At 44.1% G+C, this 16877-nt stretch overlaps 2 protein-coding genes across 3 annotated transcripts in view; one reads left to right on the top strand and one right to left on the bottom strand.

Annotated features, from left to right (window-relative positions):
* Cdk17 (cyclin dependent kinase 17) overlaps nucleotides 1-2720 on the top strand; it is a 74231-nt gene extending 71511 nt beyond the window's left edge. Inside the window, exons 16-17 of the mRNA XM_087901989.1 lie at nucleotides 379-456; nucleotides 1008-2720. Coding sequence (XP_087758115.1) covers nucleotides 379-456; nucleotides 1008-1045 — 116 coding nt within the window. The 3' untranslated portion in view covers nucleotides 1046-2720. The remainder of the gene's footprint in view (nucleotides 1-378; nucleotides 457-1007) is intronic.
* Nucleotides 1-16877, bottom strand: part of Elk3 (ETS transcription factor ELK3) — an 86874-nt gene that overhangs the window by 13202 nt on the left and 56795 nt on the right. The window contains exon 5 of one of the 2 annotated variants that reach the window (XM_087901990.1): nucleotides 11141-11898. The exons of the other annotated variant lie outside the window; for it this stretch is intronic. Within the exon in view, the coding sequence (XP_087758116.1) occupies nucleotides 11800-11898 (99 nt within the window). The 3' untranslated portion in view covers nucleotides 11141-11799. Of the gene's footprint in view, nucleotides 1-11140; nucleotides 11899-16877 lie in introns of those variants that run through there. 2 annotated transcript variants of the gene reach the window in all.

Genomic DNA, 16877 nt, shown 5'->3' with positions numbered 1-16877 from the left:
AAACATCTGAAGGTAATTTCAAGGTTGATACCTGCAGGCTGTCGTAAGGGGACAAAGACCAGGGCGAGCAAGAACCCACGAATGCATTTTGATTAGGGCTCCCAACCCCAGTAAGTCCTGAAACAGTGTAATTTTCTTTGTGAAGGAACATTGCTTGCATAATGTTTTTAAGACAGAGTCAGACAGAACAGGTATTAAGGGGGATGACCTCATTTGGTTTTTTGTTCAGAACATAGGAGCGAAGGTGAAATCTTCCAGGTGCCATAACCTTTGCAGTACAGATGTTTTATGTTGAGTCACTATATGCGTTTTGAATATTTTGTTACAGTTGATATAGTATTGTCATTAATATCTGATTTTTTTGTCTGTTCGTTTTAGGCGTATCAATATTCAGTTTGAAAGAGATTCAATTGCAAAAGGACCCGGGTTTTCGAAATTCTTCCTATCCAGAGACAGGTGTGTTTGTCATAAACCATTTCACGTGTCGATCATGAATTTTTGCGTGGAACCAAGCTTGGGGTTTCTAAATTGATCCGTAAAATTACTGCTGTAAAAACCGATGTACAGTGCATCCCACAACTCTGTATGTTTAGAATTCCACATATTTACTGTTCTGTACGCTGGGGGCAGCTCAGTAAATCTTCAATTGACTCAGTCAAGTCAGGGATCCTGAAGGCTGCAGGTGACACAGAGACCTTTTACGTGGCCTGCAGATGGCACAGAGACCTTTTACGTGGCCTGCCTTGATCACTGCACACGCCATCCCTGGTACCCGAGGCAGAAGACACGCCTTGTGCTTGCCCAGAACTCAGGTTCATCACTGGGAAGCACAGCTGCTGTAGACCGACCCCGTCAGCAGGAGGGTCGTGTGAGAGCGTGCTCATCACCCTTCCCGTGGAATGTTAGCCTTTGCTGGTGGGAACGTTAGCCTCCTAGAGTCACCAAGTACTGTATGTGGGATAAACACTGAGCCTTGAACTGCCTCATGAGATGACTTTATGTTTTAGGACATGGGAAGAACAGAAGACAGAGCATGCTCTTTTAAGTCTGGTAACATGTTTCAAGCCCAGCCCCAGCCTTTCTTATCAGTCATGGACTCAGAGCGGAAGGCAGTTGTTTCTTGTGCTGGACTTGGCCTGTCCGTTTGTCGACACTGTCCTCTTCACAGTGGAGTCTTTTTATCTCAGACCTACGGATTGTTTTTATAATGTCGTCACAGTGTGACAATTGTTTTTGTACAGTTGGTTTTAAGGTCTTCTCTGCCAGTAGAGCCAGTAGGTTACAGCTATCAATGTAACTGTAGCTGCAGATTTGTGCAGGACTGAGAAACACAGTGCATTATTTATTGCGGAATCATTGCTGCTAGATAACTGCTGTCTATTTAACACAACAGCCGAGCGCCTGGAGAAGCCGCAGGGGCTTCTTATATGTGAACGCATCTGTTTCTCCTCACAAATTGTTTTACTGATGCATTTTTTTTGGTTTGTTTGTTTTTAAAACGTAAACTGCAGTGTTTCCTGGAATGTATATTTAGCTTTGCTTAGCAGTTAAAACGTGAGCCATCTTGAACACCCTAAGTTTGTGCTACATATAATTTTGTAGGAATATTGGCCAATAGTGTAGCTGAGATTGGCAGCACAGTGTGTTTAAGAAGCATGCAGTGTGAGAGTTGATTCACGCAAGTGAATATCAGACATTTTTGAATTCTCACTTTAGACACCTATAAATTAAAAACCAAGTTATTTATTTTTACCTATTCCTCGTTTTAGAACTGTCCAGTGCATATTTGTATGCTACTACCCTTGATTAACTCTTTACACTGCGCTTGTAGTTAAATTGTGACCATAGACGCCATTCCAACAGGAAAGGCCTTGCTGCGGTTTGTCTCAAGCACATCTCTTTTATTAGATGATGCTTCATTTGGGGGGAGCAGTTTCTTTCATTTGGGGGCTGTGTGTGTTTCAATACCATTCACGGGATCAGCTGAGAGCTGTGCTCTGTCTTTAGAATGAGCCATGATAAATTAGAAATGAGAAATAAGAACCCAGAGGACTGCTCTAAAGCATTGTGGGTATTATCTGCTCATCAAAGACACTAACTTGAATTATGCATCTCCTTGAGCACCACAGACACTTTGGTGTTGCTAACAGTGTTTTAGGCATTTGTGTTCATTTGTAAGGACTATTGGTTAGTGCATCCTATAACTATAAATCGTAATTGGTATATTTTGAAATGGTCATGTACATTTTTGCCTTATATCATGAAAATAGTTGTAACTTAATTTTTGTCCTGCCATTCACTGTAAACATTCAGGGTCCTCTCATTTCTGTTCAGGAAATCCTGTAGTTTATTGTTGTTATTTAACAGTATTAAATGAGTTTTTGTATATTTCATTTTAACTTTATTTGTGAATAGTGATTGTGGCATGTTTGGGGATGTTATTTTAATATTTCATGATACTGAAATTTTAATTTTTTTTTAAAAAAAAAAACATTCTGGAAGAAACAGACTCATGTATAATGGTGACCGTTGGACCACTACTGCTTCCCACGTTTGTATTTGTCTGCTGGTTCTGTGTTCAGCCTGTAACCTAACTGCTGTTATTTCTAACTGACAGACATATGTATTAATATTGTACTTTGAAGGTTATAAATATTATGTGAAAATTTCTTCATTTTGTTCTGAAATTTATAATAACTAAACCTCTGTGTTATATAAAATGCGACTTTGTGGAGTCACTGTTCTTGGGGAAGGAAGCTGGGCACACTGGCATCATTCGCTGCCTGTGCTGCCCCTGTGAAGTAAGGAAATCGCACTGCGCCGAAAGAAAGTGCCAGCCGCTTCACGCTTCACGTTTGCAACCTTTGATTAGAGCCTCCTGTGTAATCTTGTAAGCGAGCATCGAGCGTTACTTAAGAAATAGCAGGTTTGTTTGGTTTGCAAATTGGCTTGTAGTTAGTTGTCAGCAAGCGCGATTCTTGCATATAAAAAGTAAAGAGGTACCTGAAGTCATTCTTTAAGATTAATTCTAGGGAGTCTAGGAACTATTGGTTAAGGAATCTGACAAGCTAATAGGCCTGTGTAGGTTGCTGTTTGTTGACATTTCAGGTCCTGGAAACTTTGCAGTAAACGGACTTCAAACTCGGAAGGATTGAGCCTGGAACTCTCTCGGAAGCCCTTTACACGACAGTTCTGAAGGTAAGAGGTGCTAGATCAGTCTCGCCAAAAACAGATCTTCACTCAGGCATTTTATCAGCCTAGTTTGAAAGAATATTCAATAACAAGTTAAAATCAATCTTTCAGACTCATGACAGTTTATATTGGTTTTTCTCTACCTCTTTATGGCATTAATTACATTCATTATACAATAGTTTATATACAGTAATACATAATACAATAATTTATTTCCAAAATTGTCTGTTTCAGAAATTGAACTCTTTAAAAAAATTATTTCGTCTGTCCTCCTCCAGGTCTCTCATAACTGCCAACTATCTGTGAGCTTCCCTGTTCTAGATAGTTTCTGTGTGTACAACTGTGCCCTTTGGTTTGCTTTCTTTCAACATAATGTGTTCAGAGTTTCTCTTCACAGCTGACTAATGTTCTGTTGTGACTGAGCAAGTGTGAATACTGCCGCTGTGAGTGCCTGTGTGCACACGGGTGTGAGTTCCCGTCTCCGTCTCTTTGTGGTGTGTATACATGAGGAGTAACATGCTGGCCAGACACCATTCTGTATTTTACTTTCTGAGAAGCCACTGCGCTTCCCACAGCACCGGCAGTATCTGAAGTTCTAGTGATGTATGAGAATTCTCTCCTTACTGTACTTGGTATCATCAGCACCATCGTTATCTTTCTAAGAGACATGAAGACGTAGCTCATTGTAGGTTTGTTTACATTTACTAATGATTTCCCATCTTCAGTGTCTTTTCTGAAGAAAAGTTATTCATATAAAAAATTTTCCCGTTTTAATAGGGTTGTCTTTTTGTTGTTGAATTGTTATGGATTCTTAATCTGTCCTTTTGAAGCACTGTTGTTTTTTTTTCTGTTGTTTCTTCCTGTTCTAAGTTCTCTTTCACTTTCTCCAAGCTGCCCTTGTAAGGCCTAAGAGCTTTCGTTTTCCCATCTCACTCACCCGGCTCCTTAATTTTGTTGCCGGTGCTTTGGGTGTCAGATTTTTAAAAACCTCTTGTCGGTTTTCCAAGATCATAAATATTCGCCCCAATTTTTTTCCTTTAAGATTTTTAAAGTTAAGTCTGTACACGCCCAGCTTGATTCTTCTGAGGGTGTAAATGGTCGTTTTTCCAGCCCACACGGAATGAGCCCCACAGCCTCATCAGAAGTCAACTTGCATATGTGTGGGAGTCTATTTCTTGGACTGTGCTTTATTTCATTAGCTATACATCTGTAGTCGGGGCATTCAGATAGCGCCTCAGGGTTTTGTTCTCGGTGGCATTTTATATACATTTTATATACATTGCTCTGTTTGCTTTTGCGGGGAGTGGATGAAGGTGGAAACAGGGTTAAATTTTGAAATCAGGAAATGTGACTTATCTAACATGTGTCCAGCCTTTTGACAACTATAACAGGATAGCATCATCTACAAAATCCATACTTGAGAGCTGTATAACCAAGTTACAGAAAATGGATTGAAAAAAAAAAACCCAAAAAACAGAAAAACAACAAAACCTCACAGTGTTTGAAGTGGCTCATGAGTCTGCACTGGGCTGTGTTCACAGCCGTTCTTGGTCCCAGCCAGCTGGCAGACTGGAGCCTGGACAGGTCTAGAGTCCTTGAAACTCTCCATGAATAGAATAAGATTTCCTGTTTCCACAAGCTTGCATTATAATGGGGATTGCTTTGCATTATTAATCCTGTCCTTTCAGGTGGTACTGTTCTCCTGACAGTGGTTTTCTCAGTCCGTGAGTTTGAGGTGTTTTTCTCCTTATTTAGGTTGTCTTTTCATTTTTCTCAGCAACATTTAGTAGTTTTAATATTTAATTATTACTCCTCCATGGTTAAATTTATTCCTAAGTGGTTTTTGCTACTGATGAAGGTAGGACAGTTTCCTTAATTTCTTTTTTATTACTAGTGCTTAGAAGTACAGATGATTTTTTTTTGTAACCTCCAACTTCGTTGAATTTGTTGCCTTTAAAGTTTTCTGGTCTGTTCTTTAGGCTCTTCTATATGCAAAATTATGTCATCTTTAGAAATAAATAGTTTGATTTTTTTCCGTTATAATTTGGATGCTCTTTCTTTCTTTTATTTATTTCTCCCCCCCCCCTCTCTTGTTTTCCCCTTGCCTATTGGTCTTTTGGACCTCCAGCATTACTGAGAGGTGGTAGAAGACACTAACTTGTGTTCCTGGTGTTGGGAGAAAGCTTGAGGGCGCTGCCAGCAGCACATCTTATCTCCCTGAGCTCTCAGGAGCTTCCCTCCCACTCCTAGCTTGCTGAGTATTTCTATCATGGGAGGACACTGGGTTTTCTAAAGCTTTTCACCTGACAGGACATTGTGATGTCATGTTGTTTTCTTCATTACCTTGACTGGGGTTTTTTTTTATCTTAAGTCGGCACTGCTTTTCTGGGAAGAAACTGTTTGGTGGTGAATTAAAGTTTAAGTATCCTTTAGGGGAATGTTTGGGACCAAAAATGTCTCCGATTTCAAGATTTCCCCCAAGTTTGGAGTATTTGCATAGATTGTGGCAGTTGAGCATCCCTGATTCAAAATCACGAAATTTAAAATGCTACAGAATCTGCCAGGTTTTTGTGTGTTGTGACTCTAAACACGTCAGGGGTCCAGGCCCATTAGAGTGCGCTTTAGGGCTGTTAAGTTGAGGTTCTCCAAACGTGCTGCTGCTGAATTCAGCTTGCTAGTGTTTTTGTTGAGTATTTGCCTAAATTCATGATGGGTTTGGCCTTCCTCTTCTTTGCTGGCAGCATCTGTCTCGATTTGGTACTAGGGCATTGATGGCATCAGACTGAGTGAAGGAAGTGTTCTCCACTTCAGTTACTTGGAGTGGCTTAAGACTTTGTCTTAATTCTCCTAATACCATGCTGGTTTTATTTAATTGTTTTTTTAATAGTAGGCCATTTTGATTTTCATCTATCTATCTATCTATTGAAAAAAGGATATATATGTATATAGTTGTTTTGATAATATATATTATCTATACTGGTTATTTTGAGTTTGTGTGGCTTTAAGAGATTTATCCCCATATATCATCCCCTTTTATTATTTTTGTCAGTGGCTCTAGTCTTTAAATATTCTAATCTAGATCTGCTACCTCTGCCTTTGGTTTTTCAAGACAGGGTTTCACTGTGTAGCCTTGGTTGTCCTGGAACTTGCTCTGTAGACCAGGCTGGCCTCAAACTCAACTACCTGCCTCTGCTTTCTGAGGGCTAGGTGCATCACCACTGCCCAGACTAATCTAGATTCTTGTTTTGTTTTTGTTTTTTTGATTTTCGAGACAGGGTTTCTCTGTAGTTTTGGTGCCTGTCCTGGAACTAGCTCTTGTAGACCAGGCTGGCCTTGAACTCACAGGGATCCGCCTGGCTCTGCCTCCCAAGTGCTGGGATTAAAGGCGTGCGCCACCACCGCCCGGTTTTTGTAATCTAGATTCTTAAATTAATTTTTTCTTTGTTTTACATGTTCATCCATATCAAAGGGGTAAGAGGCAATATAAGCTCACAAGCTTGGTAGAATTAAACATTTTAATGCATTACTTTAAACACAAAGAAATACATGTTTTCCTTCTGGAACTTTTCCTAATGCTAAATTCGCACCCTAGGCTTACAATGGAAAGGAGACTGTTACCGTCATTCCTAGTCAAGATTTCCTATAAAAAAAAACTAGAGACAACATCTGTCCCCCCAAAACGGGAAGAATATAAGTGAATTACTAATTATAAAACTATTTTGATGTGAAAAGAAGGCAATCTTGACCAGCGATGGTCAGAAGACCTTTTCATTTGAGGCTTCTCCCTAAGAGAAATCAGTTTACTGGGAAAACTAATACTTCTTGGAAAGCTACCCCTGTAGAGACCAAAAATGTAAAACATTTGGTTGCATACCTAGCCCCTAGGTGTGCAAGTGTACGCTTGTGAGAAAAGCAGGTGGACAAGAATGGCACAGGAATGACGGTGGCTGTCCCTTCTGTCCTCCCTCAGTCCTACTGCAGCGCAGACGGGTGGTAGACGTGTGCGAGAAGGTGAAGCCAGTGAGCACCGGGTCTACCACCTCTGCCCGATGCTGAGCTGGGCTGCCGACAGGAGACGGGTCCTGCAAGGCTCGGAATTCCTAGACCAGCCCAAGCGAAGAGCCAAGGCTTCAGCTCAGCCTCCAGCTGTAGTGACGGCTCTTGCCACCTTGTCTTTCAGTTTCCCCGCGCTGTTAAATCATGAATGAACGGGATGGTGGTGATGTGGACTCTGCGGATTTGGGGATGGGGTTCATGCATCCACCTTGTCTTTCAGTTTTCCCTGGGCTGTTAAATCATGAATGAATGGGATGGTGGTGGTGTGGACTCTACGGGTTTGGGGATGGGGTTCATGCATCCACCTTGTCTTTCAGTTTTCCCTGGGCTGTTAAATCATGAATGAATGGGATGGTGGTGGTGTGGACTCTACGGGTTTGGGGATGGGGTTCATGCATCCACCTTGTCTTTCAGTTTTCCCTGGGCTGTTAAATCATGAATGAATAGGATGGTGGTGGTGTGGACTCTACGGGTTTGGGGGATGGGGTTCATGCATCTTTTTTTCTAGAAACATCGGAACTCATAGAAGGTTGCTTTGGAAGCAGTCCAACTGGTTGGCCTTTTGGGACCCCTAGCCAACCATCCTTTCGTCACTCCTTAGCTACCTGGAAACTCCCCCTTTCTTCTGAACTTGTGATTCATTGCTAATCATTCCACGTGACAGTCTCTTACCACGGTTTATTCTTTGCTCTCTGAGTTTCTCAAATGTTTCTCCTCTCACATATATTGTAAAACTCCCTCTTTCTTCTGCTTGGCGTCTTCTTCCTTGTCTTCTTTTCCAACACTCAGGTCTCAACTCGTTCTTCTGGAAGTCCTTTTCCATACCCTCCCCTACCCTGCCCTTCCACGGACTGGGTTATGTGTCCTCCTCCTTCACTGCCTTCCTGTCTGTTGTCCATGTACTTAAAAATACAGCAATACGCAACTGCTCTTTCTCATCGCTCACTGAACCGGAAGTCCTGGGAAGGCAAGGATGGTGTCTTGCATCAGATGCATTTTAAAGAGATACGAGCATTTGTTAAGGCACGGGAGTGAAGGAAAATTTGTTTATAAGTAAAACATACCACTTACACTATAAATGCAGCAGTCAAAAATTATCTTAAAAATCTGAGAACTAACCCATAATCAAATACTCTATGTCTATCACACACACCACCACCACCACCACCACCACCACCACCACCACCAAAACCAAAACAAGGTCTGTCAATTGTTCTCTGCACTGAGGAATGCGGAAATGAGGGGAAAGGTGGAAACTGAGTCGTGATTTTTCCTGTTAACCATTCTGTTTACAGAGGGCATATGAACTACAGGCTTGTTGTGTTATTCTTCCTTGTTTTACTTCCAAGCTGACTGTGTGTGTGTGTGTGTGTGTGTGTGTGTGTGTGTGAGAGAGAGAGAGAGAGAGAGAGAATGAGAGAATACAGTGTATGCGCACAAGCTCGGGAACCAGATGAGGTCGGATGCCCACTCAGCACCATGGTTCACCTCCTTGAGATGGTCTCTTGCAGAGTCTAACCTCCCGATTTCAGCTGTCCTGTTCTGGTGGCCAGCAGCCCCAGGTCTGTCCCTCCCCCTCCCCCCCACACAGGGCTGGACTTACAGGGTCATGCACAGTTGCGCCCTACTTTTCATGTGGGTGCTGGGTATGAGTTTAGGTCCTCATACCCCCTTACTCACTAAGCTATTGCTCAGCCTCAAACCCATTTCATTCTTCCCCCTATTTAAGGTGTGTGTATGTGCGCACGCACACACGCGTGCATACACACGTGCAGTACTGGGATTTGGAGTCTCACATCCTAGGCAGATGCTCTTCTGCTGTGCTGTAGCCCCTATGTGTATAGAAAGCATTTGATGTGCCATGTTTACAGGTCGGAAACCAAGTGTGCTTATCCAACTCGTTTACATGGAAAGTGACATTTGCGTCATTGGAAGTAAACGGAAGTAAACTAGCCCACTTGCCTCTTCACACTTCTTATTACAAAGTATTTGTTCAACAAAACAGCATTGCAGTAAACAGAAAAGGCCGCCCGTATGGAAGTGGATGAGACTTTGCGGCCAGAGAAGCTGCGTGCAGAGAGCAAGTTCGGCTTCCACCGTCAGGTTCTAGAGCCCCGACTTCAGTTAGCATTACTGACTTATTTAGATAGCTGAACTTAGCAGTGTAGCAGTGATTAGGCAAGCATATGAAAAAGAAATGTCAATGTTCTTTGGAATCTATTTTTTGGCTAAATTAATCCTGTTAGAAACACAGAAGACGGGGAAGCCGCGTTAGTCTCCATACCTCCAGTTCTCTTCTTTCCGGGAATTATTTAGTGCCACCAAGAACTACAGTATTTTTCCATTCCTAATCAATAAATCTATAACATAGGACAATCATGGCAGCTGGAAGAAAACAACAGCCAGATTTATAGTCATTGGCCATTTCCAACCAGCATTTGTAGTTAAAAGTCTCCAGCAAAGGATGCTGGTTGAGATTCCTGGGCATTAGCTCCTTTGGTTTCTCCATGAGAGTCTTGAACACCGACTGCATTCTCACTGAGCAGTTCTAGACACTGCAGCCTTGTTTCCTGACCTAAGATTTGGAGCAGTCGTGCGCTCCCTTCAGCAAACAGTAGACCCCAGGCAGCACCCAGCTTCTCCGGCCTGGTCCTGTGTGCCTGCCTCGGCCAGAGAAGAGCCAGGAGGAAGCCTGCTCAAAGCGCCTCCTGGCTCTGACATCGCGTTCCGTAATTACAGCTCCCTGAAGCAGCGCCTTTTTATTTTAGTGCACATTTGTTCTTTACCGGGCGGGCGGGCGGGAGCGGCAGGAATGTCTATTTATGGGTTTGGAGCTGTTTCCATGGCTCTACAGTCAGAGGCTTTCTCCCTTAGTAAAGACACCCCCCCCCCCCCCGCTTAGAAAGATGGTCAGTTTCAGTAGAAAGTCTCAACTTATAAGGATCTAGTATCTAAATATAATTTTAGATTTTTTAAAATTTCAGATGTTTGTTCACAAGCTGCTTTTATTTTTTTTAAGCCCTCTTACAATCCTTTTTTAGGGCCTGGTTTGGAACAAATGTGAAGGCAGGCCCTTTTCAGCTTAGGGGTTTATTTGTACTTGAGGAGTGTTCCAGCTCACCTGACCTTAAATTCAAAGTACTCGTTCATGGTCTTGCATTAGCACTTCCCCTTACACGCAGGCATGCCCAGGGCAGGGGCGGCCGCCTTCACAGCCCTGACCCACAGCATGTGATGCTTCCCCCAGAGCATCCAAACGGGCAGGCGCACAGTCGCTTCCCCAGCGAGGCTCCTGGAGAGTTTTCTCTTATCAGACTGCCTTGATTCTCGGCATCAATTTAATACACAAAACGCGTATCCCAGATGCTCCCCTCTAACATGGCCTTCAGCTCCTCCAGTTCTGTGTAGTACGCTTTGTTCCCTTTATCCAAAACTGTATCTATACACAGGAAGATAGATACCAGTGTAATACAGTCATTTCTCTGTGGGTTGAGCTCATCACCGTCTGTGAGCATGGTTCATTCTTGGCTTGGTTCCCGCCCCCCCCCTTTTTCTGGGGCTTGTACCCAGAGCCCCTCAGCACATGCTAGACACACACCCTACTGAGCTACACCCTCAGCCCTGAAACATGCGATTTTTAAATATTAGTAGTCATGCCAGGACTCTAAAGAAACCCTAACTCCTAGCAGTGGGGTTTCAATACCAGGTGGTTGTGGTATAGGAACTCAAGAGAGCAGGGATAAGGGTACATCAACCTGGGGTGTACCTTTAAGAGATCTGCTGGTGCGGCTTAATGGAGTTTCAGTATCCCAGAGGAGAGAGGCCACTGGAATTGGCTCAGCGGCTGGCCCACTCAAAAGTTCATCATTTAAAAACTGCACTTTGGAGCATGTTCTTTAAAAGAACGTTTATTGTCTAAATATGGCTTCGTTCATTCTTATAAAAACATTACTTGGACATTACATTTACTGAATTTCAGTTCAAGAGAGGTCCTAAGGCAGTTCTTACAGTGGTGGGAGCAGGCGCTCATGTTCTCTACCTGTGAGGATAACATTCTTCCTAGAGCTGTTTGATGCTGTATTGTCCCTCAAACATTTTCTCTTAATACTAGAAATACACAAATCATGTACATAAAACTAAATGCAAAAAGAAGGCACAGCTGGTTATAGCGTGTGTACAAGCAGAGCTCCGCGTACGCAGAATTAAAGGAATAAAAGGCTTCACATCCTTATTAGTTACATAGAAAACATTAAGAAAGGCTCTCCACCGTCAGTGTTCAACACTTCAGAGCTAAAAGGATAGAAAAAGAAAAACATTAAAATCCACTTAATGCAAAAACACTTTCATATCGAGCTGAGTATATAAAATTGGCTTTTAAAATGCTGACACACATCTAGAGTATCCCTGTTAGGAAAAGTGCAAGCCAAATCAACAGGGGTCCACAATGTCCTTCTCATGACACAGGTAAACCAGCCCATGGGGACAAACTGGCTTCATGAGTTTCGAGTGCTTAGTTGCTGCCGACGGTGACGATGACGACGGCGGCGGTCATCATGACTTCTGAGAGCTGGAGGAAAGCAGTACCGGGGACGGAGCTCTGTCCAGACTGGGGAGCGGCACCGGCATGTGACCATTGAGCAGTGTGGGGAACTGGAAGGGACAAGAGACATTCAGTAACGGTGGCCGCTTCCCTGAGGAGCTTGCATGCCTTTCATGCATAGACACCAATGAAGGTAGTTCTCAGCATCCAGTGCTGGGAGCTGGCTGCCCATCTGTTTTACCTAGAGCAACCTAGAGCAACCGCGGAAGGCCCAGGAGATGCCCCTGTGCTGCTGTGTCCCTGAGGTCCTCAAGTGGACCTTACACGTTGCTGACAGCGCATTCCACTACTGTCTTAAAGGTTCTAAAATGTATAGCACGCTGATCTTCTTCACATACCAAGGGGGTGAGACTGGAAACCAGGATTCCTTACACATGAGTCAGTGATCTCGAATTTTGAAATCTGCTGTCCGTTTTCCGCAGCACGGCAAAATCGGCCATCGGTGCTTGTTTAAAATGAGGACCAGGGCATAATAAATAAATTTAAAAAAAAAAAAAAAAAAAAGGCTGGAGAGATGGCTCAGAGGTTAAGAGAACTGACTGCTGTTCCGGAGGTCCTGAGTTCAATTCCCAGCAACCACATGATGGCTCACACCCATCTGTAATGAGATCTGGTGCCCAGAACATTATATACATAATAAATAAATTTGAAAAAAAAAATGAGGACCAGGGAGCCGGACAGATAGGTCAGCAGTTGACAATGCTGATTGCTCGCTCGCGTTCTCTCTCTCTCTCTCTCTCTCTCTCTCTCTGTAACCCATTTTCTTATTAATTAATTATTTATTTATTTTAAGCCTTCTCATTTTAATTGTTTGGGTAAGAATGTGCTATACAACCCACACACACACACACACACACACTCCCCTGACGGCTCTCTTAACAGAGAGCCTGAACTTGGCTCCAGCACCCACATCACATGGCTCAAAACTAACATCAGTGCCAACGATCTGGGGGCATGCACGCACAGAAACACATGATTAAAACGAAGATGAAACTTTTCATAAAGGAAAGACTGTCTTAATCTTGGAGATGAGGTCCGAGCTCTCAGACTTTAAGAGCAAGGCATTAGATCACAGCCACAGCCGGACACAGTAAGGCCTCTGCATTGTTGGTAGCTAGAGTGGGAACGGGTAGAATGGAAGCATTATGGTTTAACTTCATGACGTGAACAAATCCTTCAGCCACAATCCTAATGAAGAAGAAAGTAAAAGCATCTCTTCAGTGTGTGACTGCTCATGGCTGGAGCTCTGTGTTGCCAAAGATGAAATGTGTCCAACTGATCTACCAAATGCTGTTCAAGCTTAATCCCTCTCTAGTCCAGGAAAGTTAAATATTAAACTCCAGCACTAAATATCAAACTATGGAGCCTGGCACATGTTAGAAGTCCAATAAATATTTGAAGAATGAGTAAATCCTTTTTCTTTTTAATTTTCAAACTATTTCGGTAACACGTCCAATGCCTTCCTCTCAAGGGCTGCCATCTCATTGCGGCTAGGAATAGAAAGCAAGCTCTCTTAGCCTCACATCGTAAACAAGAAAAACAACTCAGCCAGGTTCCAATTAGCTAAAGGTCATAGCTCATAAGCAAAGCCAAGTCTTATCTCCAGCTACACTAAACCGCCCGGCTCCTATTTTAATGGTGTGTAAGGCTTCCTGTCTCTCCTGCAGCTTTGGGATCTTTACATTTTGTGGGACTTGGTTTCAGCCGCTTTCCCAGATCTGGCCGAAGGCAGTTTAGACCGTCTAAGCCAAGGTCTGGGTCCTTGTCACCACTCCTACGGGGGCTTCAGGTGGACGGCAGAACTGGCCTTGAGCTTTCACTAAGAACAGTCACATCTTTTCGCCTTTTGGTACCCGCCCACCACCTGACGGGTGGCTGTAAAGGCATCGTCTAGTTTTAGCTTTTTCGGAATGTTAGAAATCCCTGTGTATGCACTCAGTTGTCATACTTCTCTGGATTGGCTTGTTTTTCTGTTTGTTCGTTTGTTTGTTTCTCCTAACATGTTTATTGGTTTTTCTTCCATCACAGCCTCTCTTAACTTACAGCATTCCCCAGACCTCCCCTCCCCCCTTTCTCGGGTCCCTTCCCTGAACTTGACAGCAACACCCACTTTCAGCCATCTGAATCCAAAGCCTCACAGAACCTGCTCTTTGGGGCTCTGAGCCTGTGGGAGGCGGGGTTAGGAAGGCAGGTGCAGCTGGAACCAGCGCTCTTCCAGACATTATCATTGTGTGACCTTGGCTAAATCTCATCTTCGAAGTCCAAACACACAGAAAGAAACGTGACCTAGGCTAAAGTCTGGCATGCAGTAAGCAAAGACTAACTAGCCTAACTGTCGCATGTCCGCTGGTATTAATAGCATTGCTATCTTCTAACCCACTGGCTTTGTTTATACATAATTTCCAGTACTTACCCTATTCCTCAAACCCAACTCAAAGTCTTCCTCTTCCCTCTGAAATGCCTGCTAAACACATGCCTATTACAGTTCGGATCTATCCGACGTACTATAATGTTTTACCTTCTTCTTCCTTAACTTGCTCTCGGTCCTTCCTCCGCATGCTTAATCAGTGGGATTCTCCTAGCATATCTCATACCTGTGTCGTGAAACCCTAGCAGATGCGGGCAGATGCTCCTGAGCACACAGTTCGAGGCCTGTAGATGCCTGTCGCTGCTTGTCCCACCTGACCTGTCACCAGCCCCCTTCCTGCAGACTTCCTCGTCTGAACCACACTCTCCTCTCTATTAAAGCCCTGTCCTCTTTGTCTCTTGGCCCAGGTGGAGCTCCTCACTTGGGGCCTTTCTGTCTGGTCTCCAGCTGGGAAGAGCAATTCTGTCCCTGCTGTTCCAGCTCCACCACATCCTTGGCTGAATCACCTACAGGTCCTGCCACAGAGGACTGTAAAAAACGAGCCATGTTAAAAAGTTACAGGACACATTCTCAGCAGGAGACCTCGTCACTTCCCCCCTTGTTGCTACACGTATCTGCCTGCGAGGTGCATCCCAAACTGTGTGCACTGCATTCATACATCAGGCTCTCGATTCTGGCTCAGCCGTGGCTGTGGCTCCTCTCTCTCACTAGGACATTGCAGCTAGAAAACATGCCTCTTCTCCCTTCTTGGCTGGAATCCTGCCACATCTGCTCTGATCGTGCTCTAAGTACGCTCGTGCACACCTGTAATCCCAACTATCCCGGAGGCCGAGGCAGGAGGACCGTTGTGAGTTTAAGGCCAGCCTGGGCTACAAAGTGAGTTCCAGGCTAGCCAGAGCTACAGTGTCTGACCCTGTGCCAGGCCCTTTCCCACTAAGACAGACAGGCAGATGAACATTTGTCTCAGGGGATCCTCCGTGCAGGACTGCCTCAGCCCCATCAGGTCCTTCCCTGTGGGTTTCAAATTTGCTTTTCCAGACATCACACAGAAAACTTGCCCACTCTGCATAAAGCGTGCTGTAGACTGTGTTTTCGCTTTCCTTCATGAACTCCCAGTGTATGTAAATGGGGTTCATTATTTTTACTAATTTTGAAGGGGCACTATAGTAATCTGAATTCTGAGAAATCCATTTTGATGTCTCTTATTTTTAGTTGGAAATCTCATTCCTCTTAGCGTGGTTGTTGTTTTATCATTTTTAAAACGGCCACCTCTAACTTTGACCACACTTCCTTGCTCTTTTTATGAGAAGCCTAATAATATTTTAAAAGGGACAGAGTTGTTTCCTGTGGTCTCATCGATCCAGCCATAACTTAGGAACCTCAGGCCATGCATCCTGTCAGCCATACAAGCTAAGTTGTAGCCCCCTTCCAACCTTCCCAGCTGGTTTTTGAATGGCTCTTGGGGCGAAAACGGGTTTGTTTCGGTGAAATTAAAATTGAAATTTTTTTGAAGATGGCCTTTATATGCAGGAATCTGCAGAATTTGAAGTGTAAATTAGGATCCCTAGTCTGCAACAGTCCTCAGAATACGGTTCCTACACTAGAGCATCATTAGAAACGTGAATAAAATGTTTGAATGAATCTGAGGTCCTGGGGTGGGCCCAGCATCTTTGCTTGACACACTAGCCATGTGACTCAGGCGCATGCTGACGTCACGGGACCACTGGGTGTGGGGTGTGGGCAGGTCTCTGCTCCCAGAGGTCCTGGCTATCAATCGACTGGGAATCCTGGAATTGAAACAGAATTCCATTAGCTCCTTGTGACTTTCTTAGGAGGTGGCCAAGTCATGCACCAATCAGACGGCAGAACTCCCAAGAGCGATGGAAATGAGAAGCTGCTTATTCACTAGATTCCAGTAGTTACTAATCTCTACAAAACCTCCACGTTAGAGTCTCCAGCGATAGCAGTCCCACACCTAAGGAGCTGCTGTATTCACGCGACTCTTTCCTGCTCTGCTTCCACTAGAATTTACCACTTCAGGTAAAAATTCTACTGAGCGGTGATGGGACCAGGGTGAGGGAGAGAAGGAAACCCGGTTACTCCAGGGGAATACTCACCCCATGACACCCTACTCCAAGCCCACTAGGAAACCAGAGATGCATGATAGCAATCAAAACCTCTGTGGCTCGCCCTTTCTTCCCGCTAGACCCTAAATCCTATTGTGTTTCCATGTGTTCCTGCAGAGTGGCGCTCAGCAAATAGTAACCTCGATAAGCAAAATGACCAACTTAGAGGAGAGACTTGAGCACCTAACACCTTTTATTGACGTCTGTGCTTTGGCGTCTTGTCACGAGGTCATCAATAATGCCTGGCATCTGCACCAGTCGACGCGCTAGATCCTGGGAGATGGCACAGTGACCAGAATATGGTTCCCATCCTTTGGGGGCCCACTCTCTAGTAAGAGTCTGCCAGATCAACAGGCAGTCATAATATAACATGCTAAAGGCAGTGGGAGCGAGGAGTGGCAGTCAGTTTGGCGTGAGCCATACTAGCAGGGGGAAGCAAGCTAGATAAGACCAAGCTAGAATGAGGGGAACAAGGAGCTGGCACTGTGTCCGCCGCTGCTTCATTCCTGCCCCTGCCTGTATTCACATACTCAAA

The sequence above is a fragment of the Myodes glareolus genome, chromosome 26 (assembly GCF_982192425.1).
Source record: "Myodes glareolus chromosome 26, mMyoGla1.1, whole genome shotgun sequence".
NCBI classification, from domain to species: domain Eukaryota; kingdom Metazoa; phylum Chordata; class Mammalia; order Rodentia; family Cricetidae; genus Myodes; species Myodes glareolus.
This window is presented reverse-complemented; position numbering and strand designations above follow the sequence as displayed.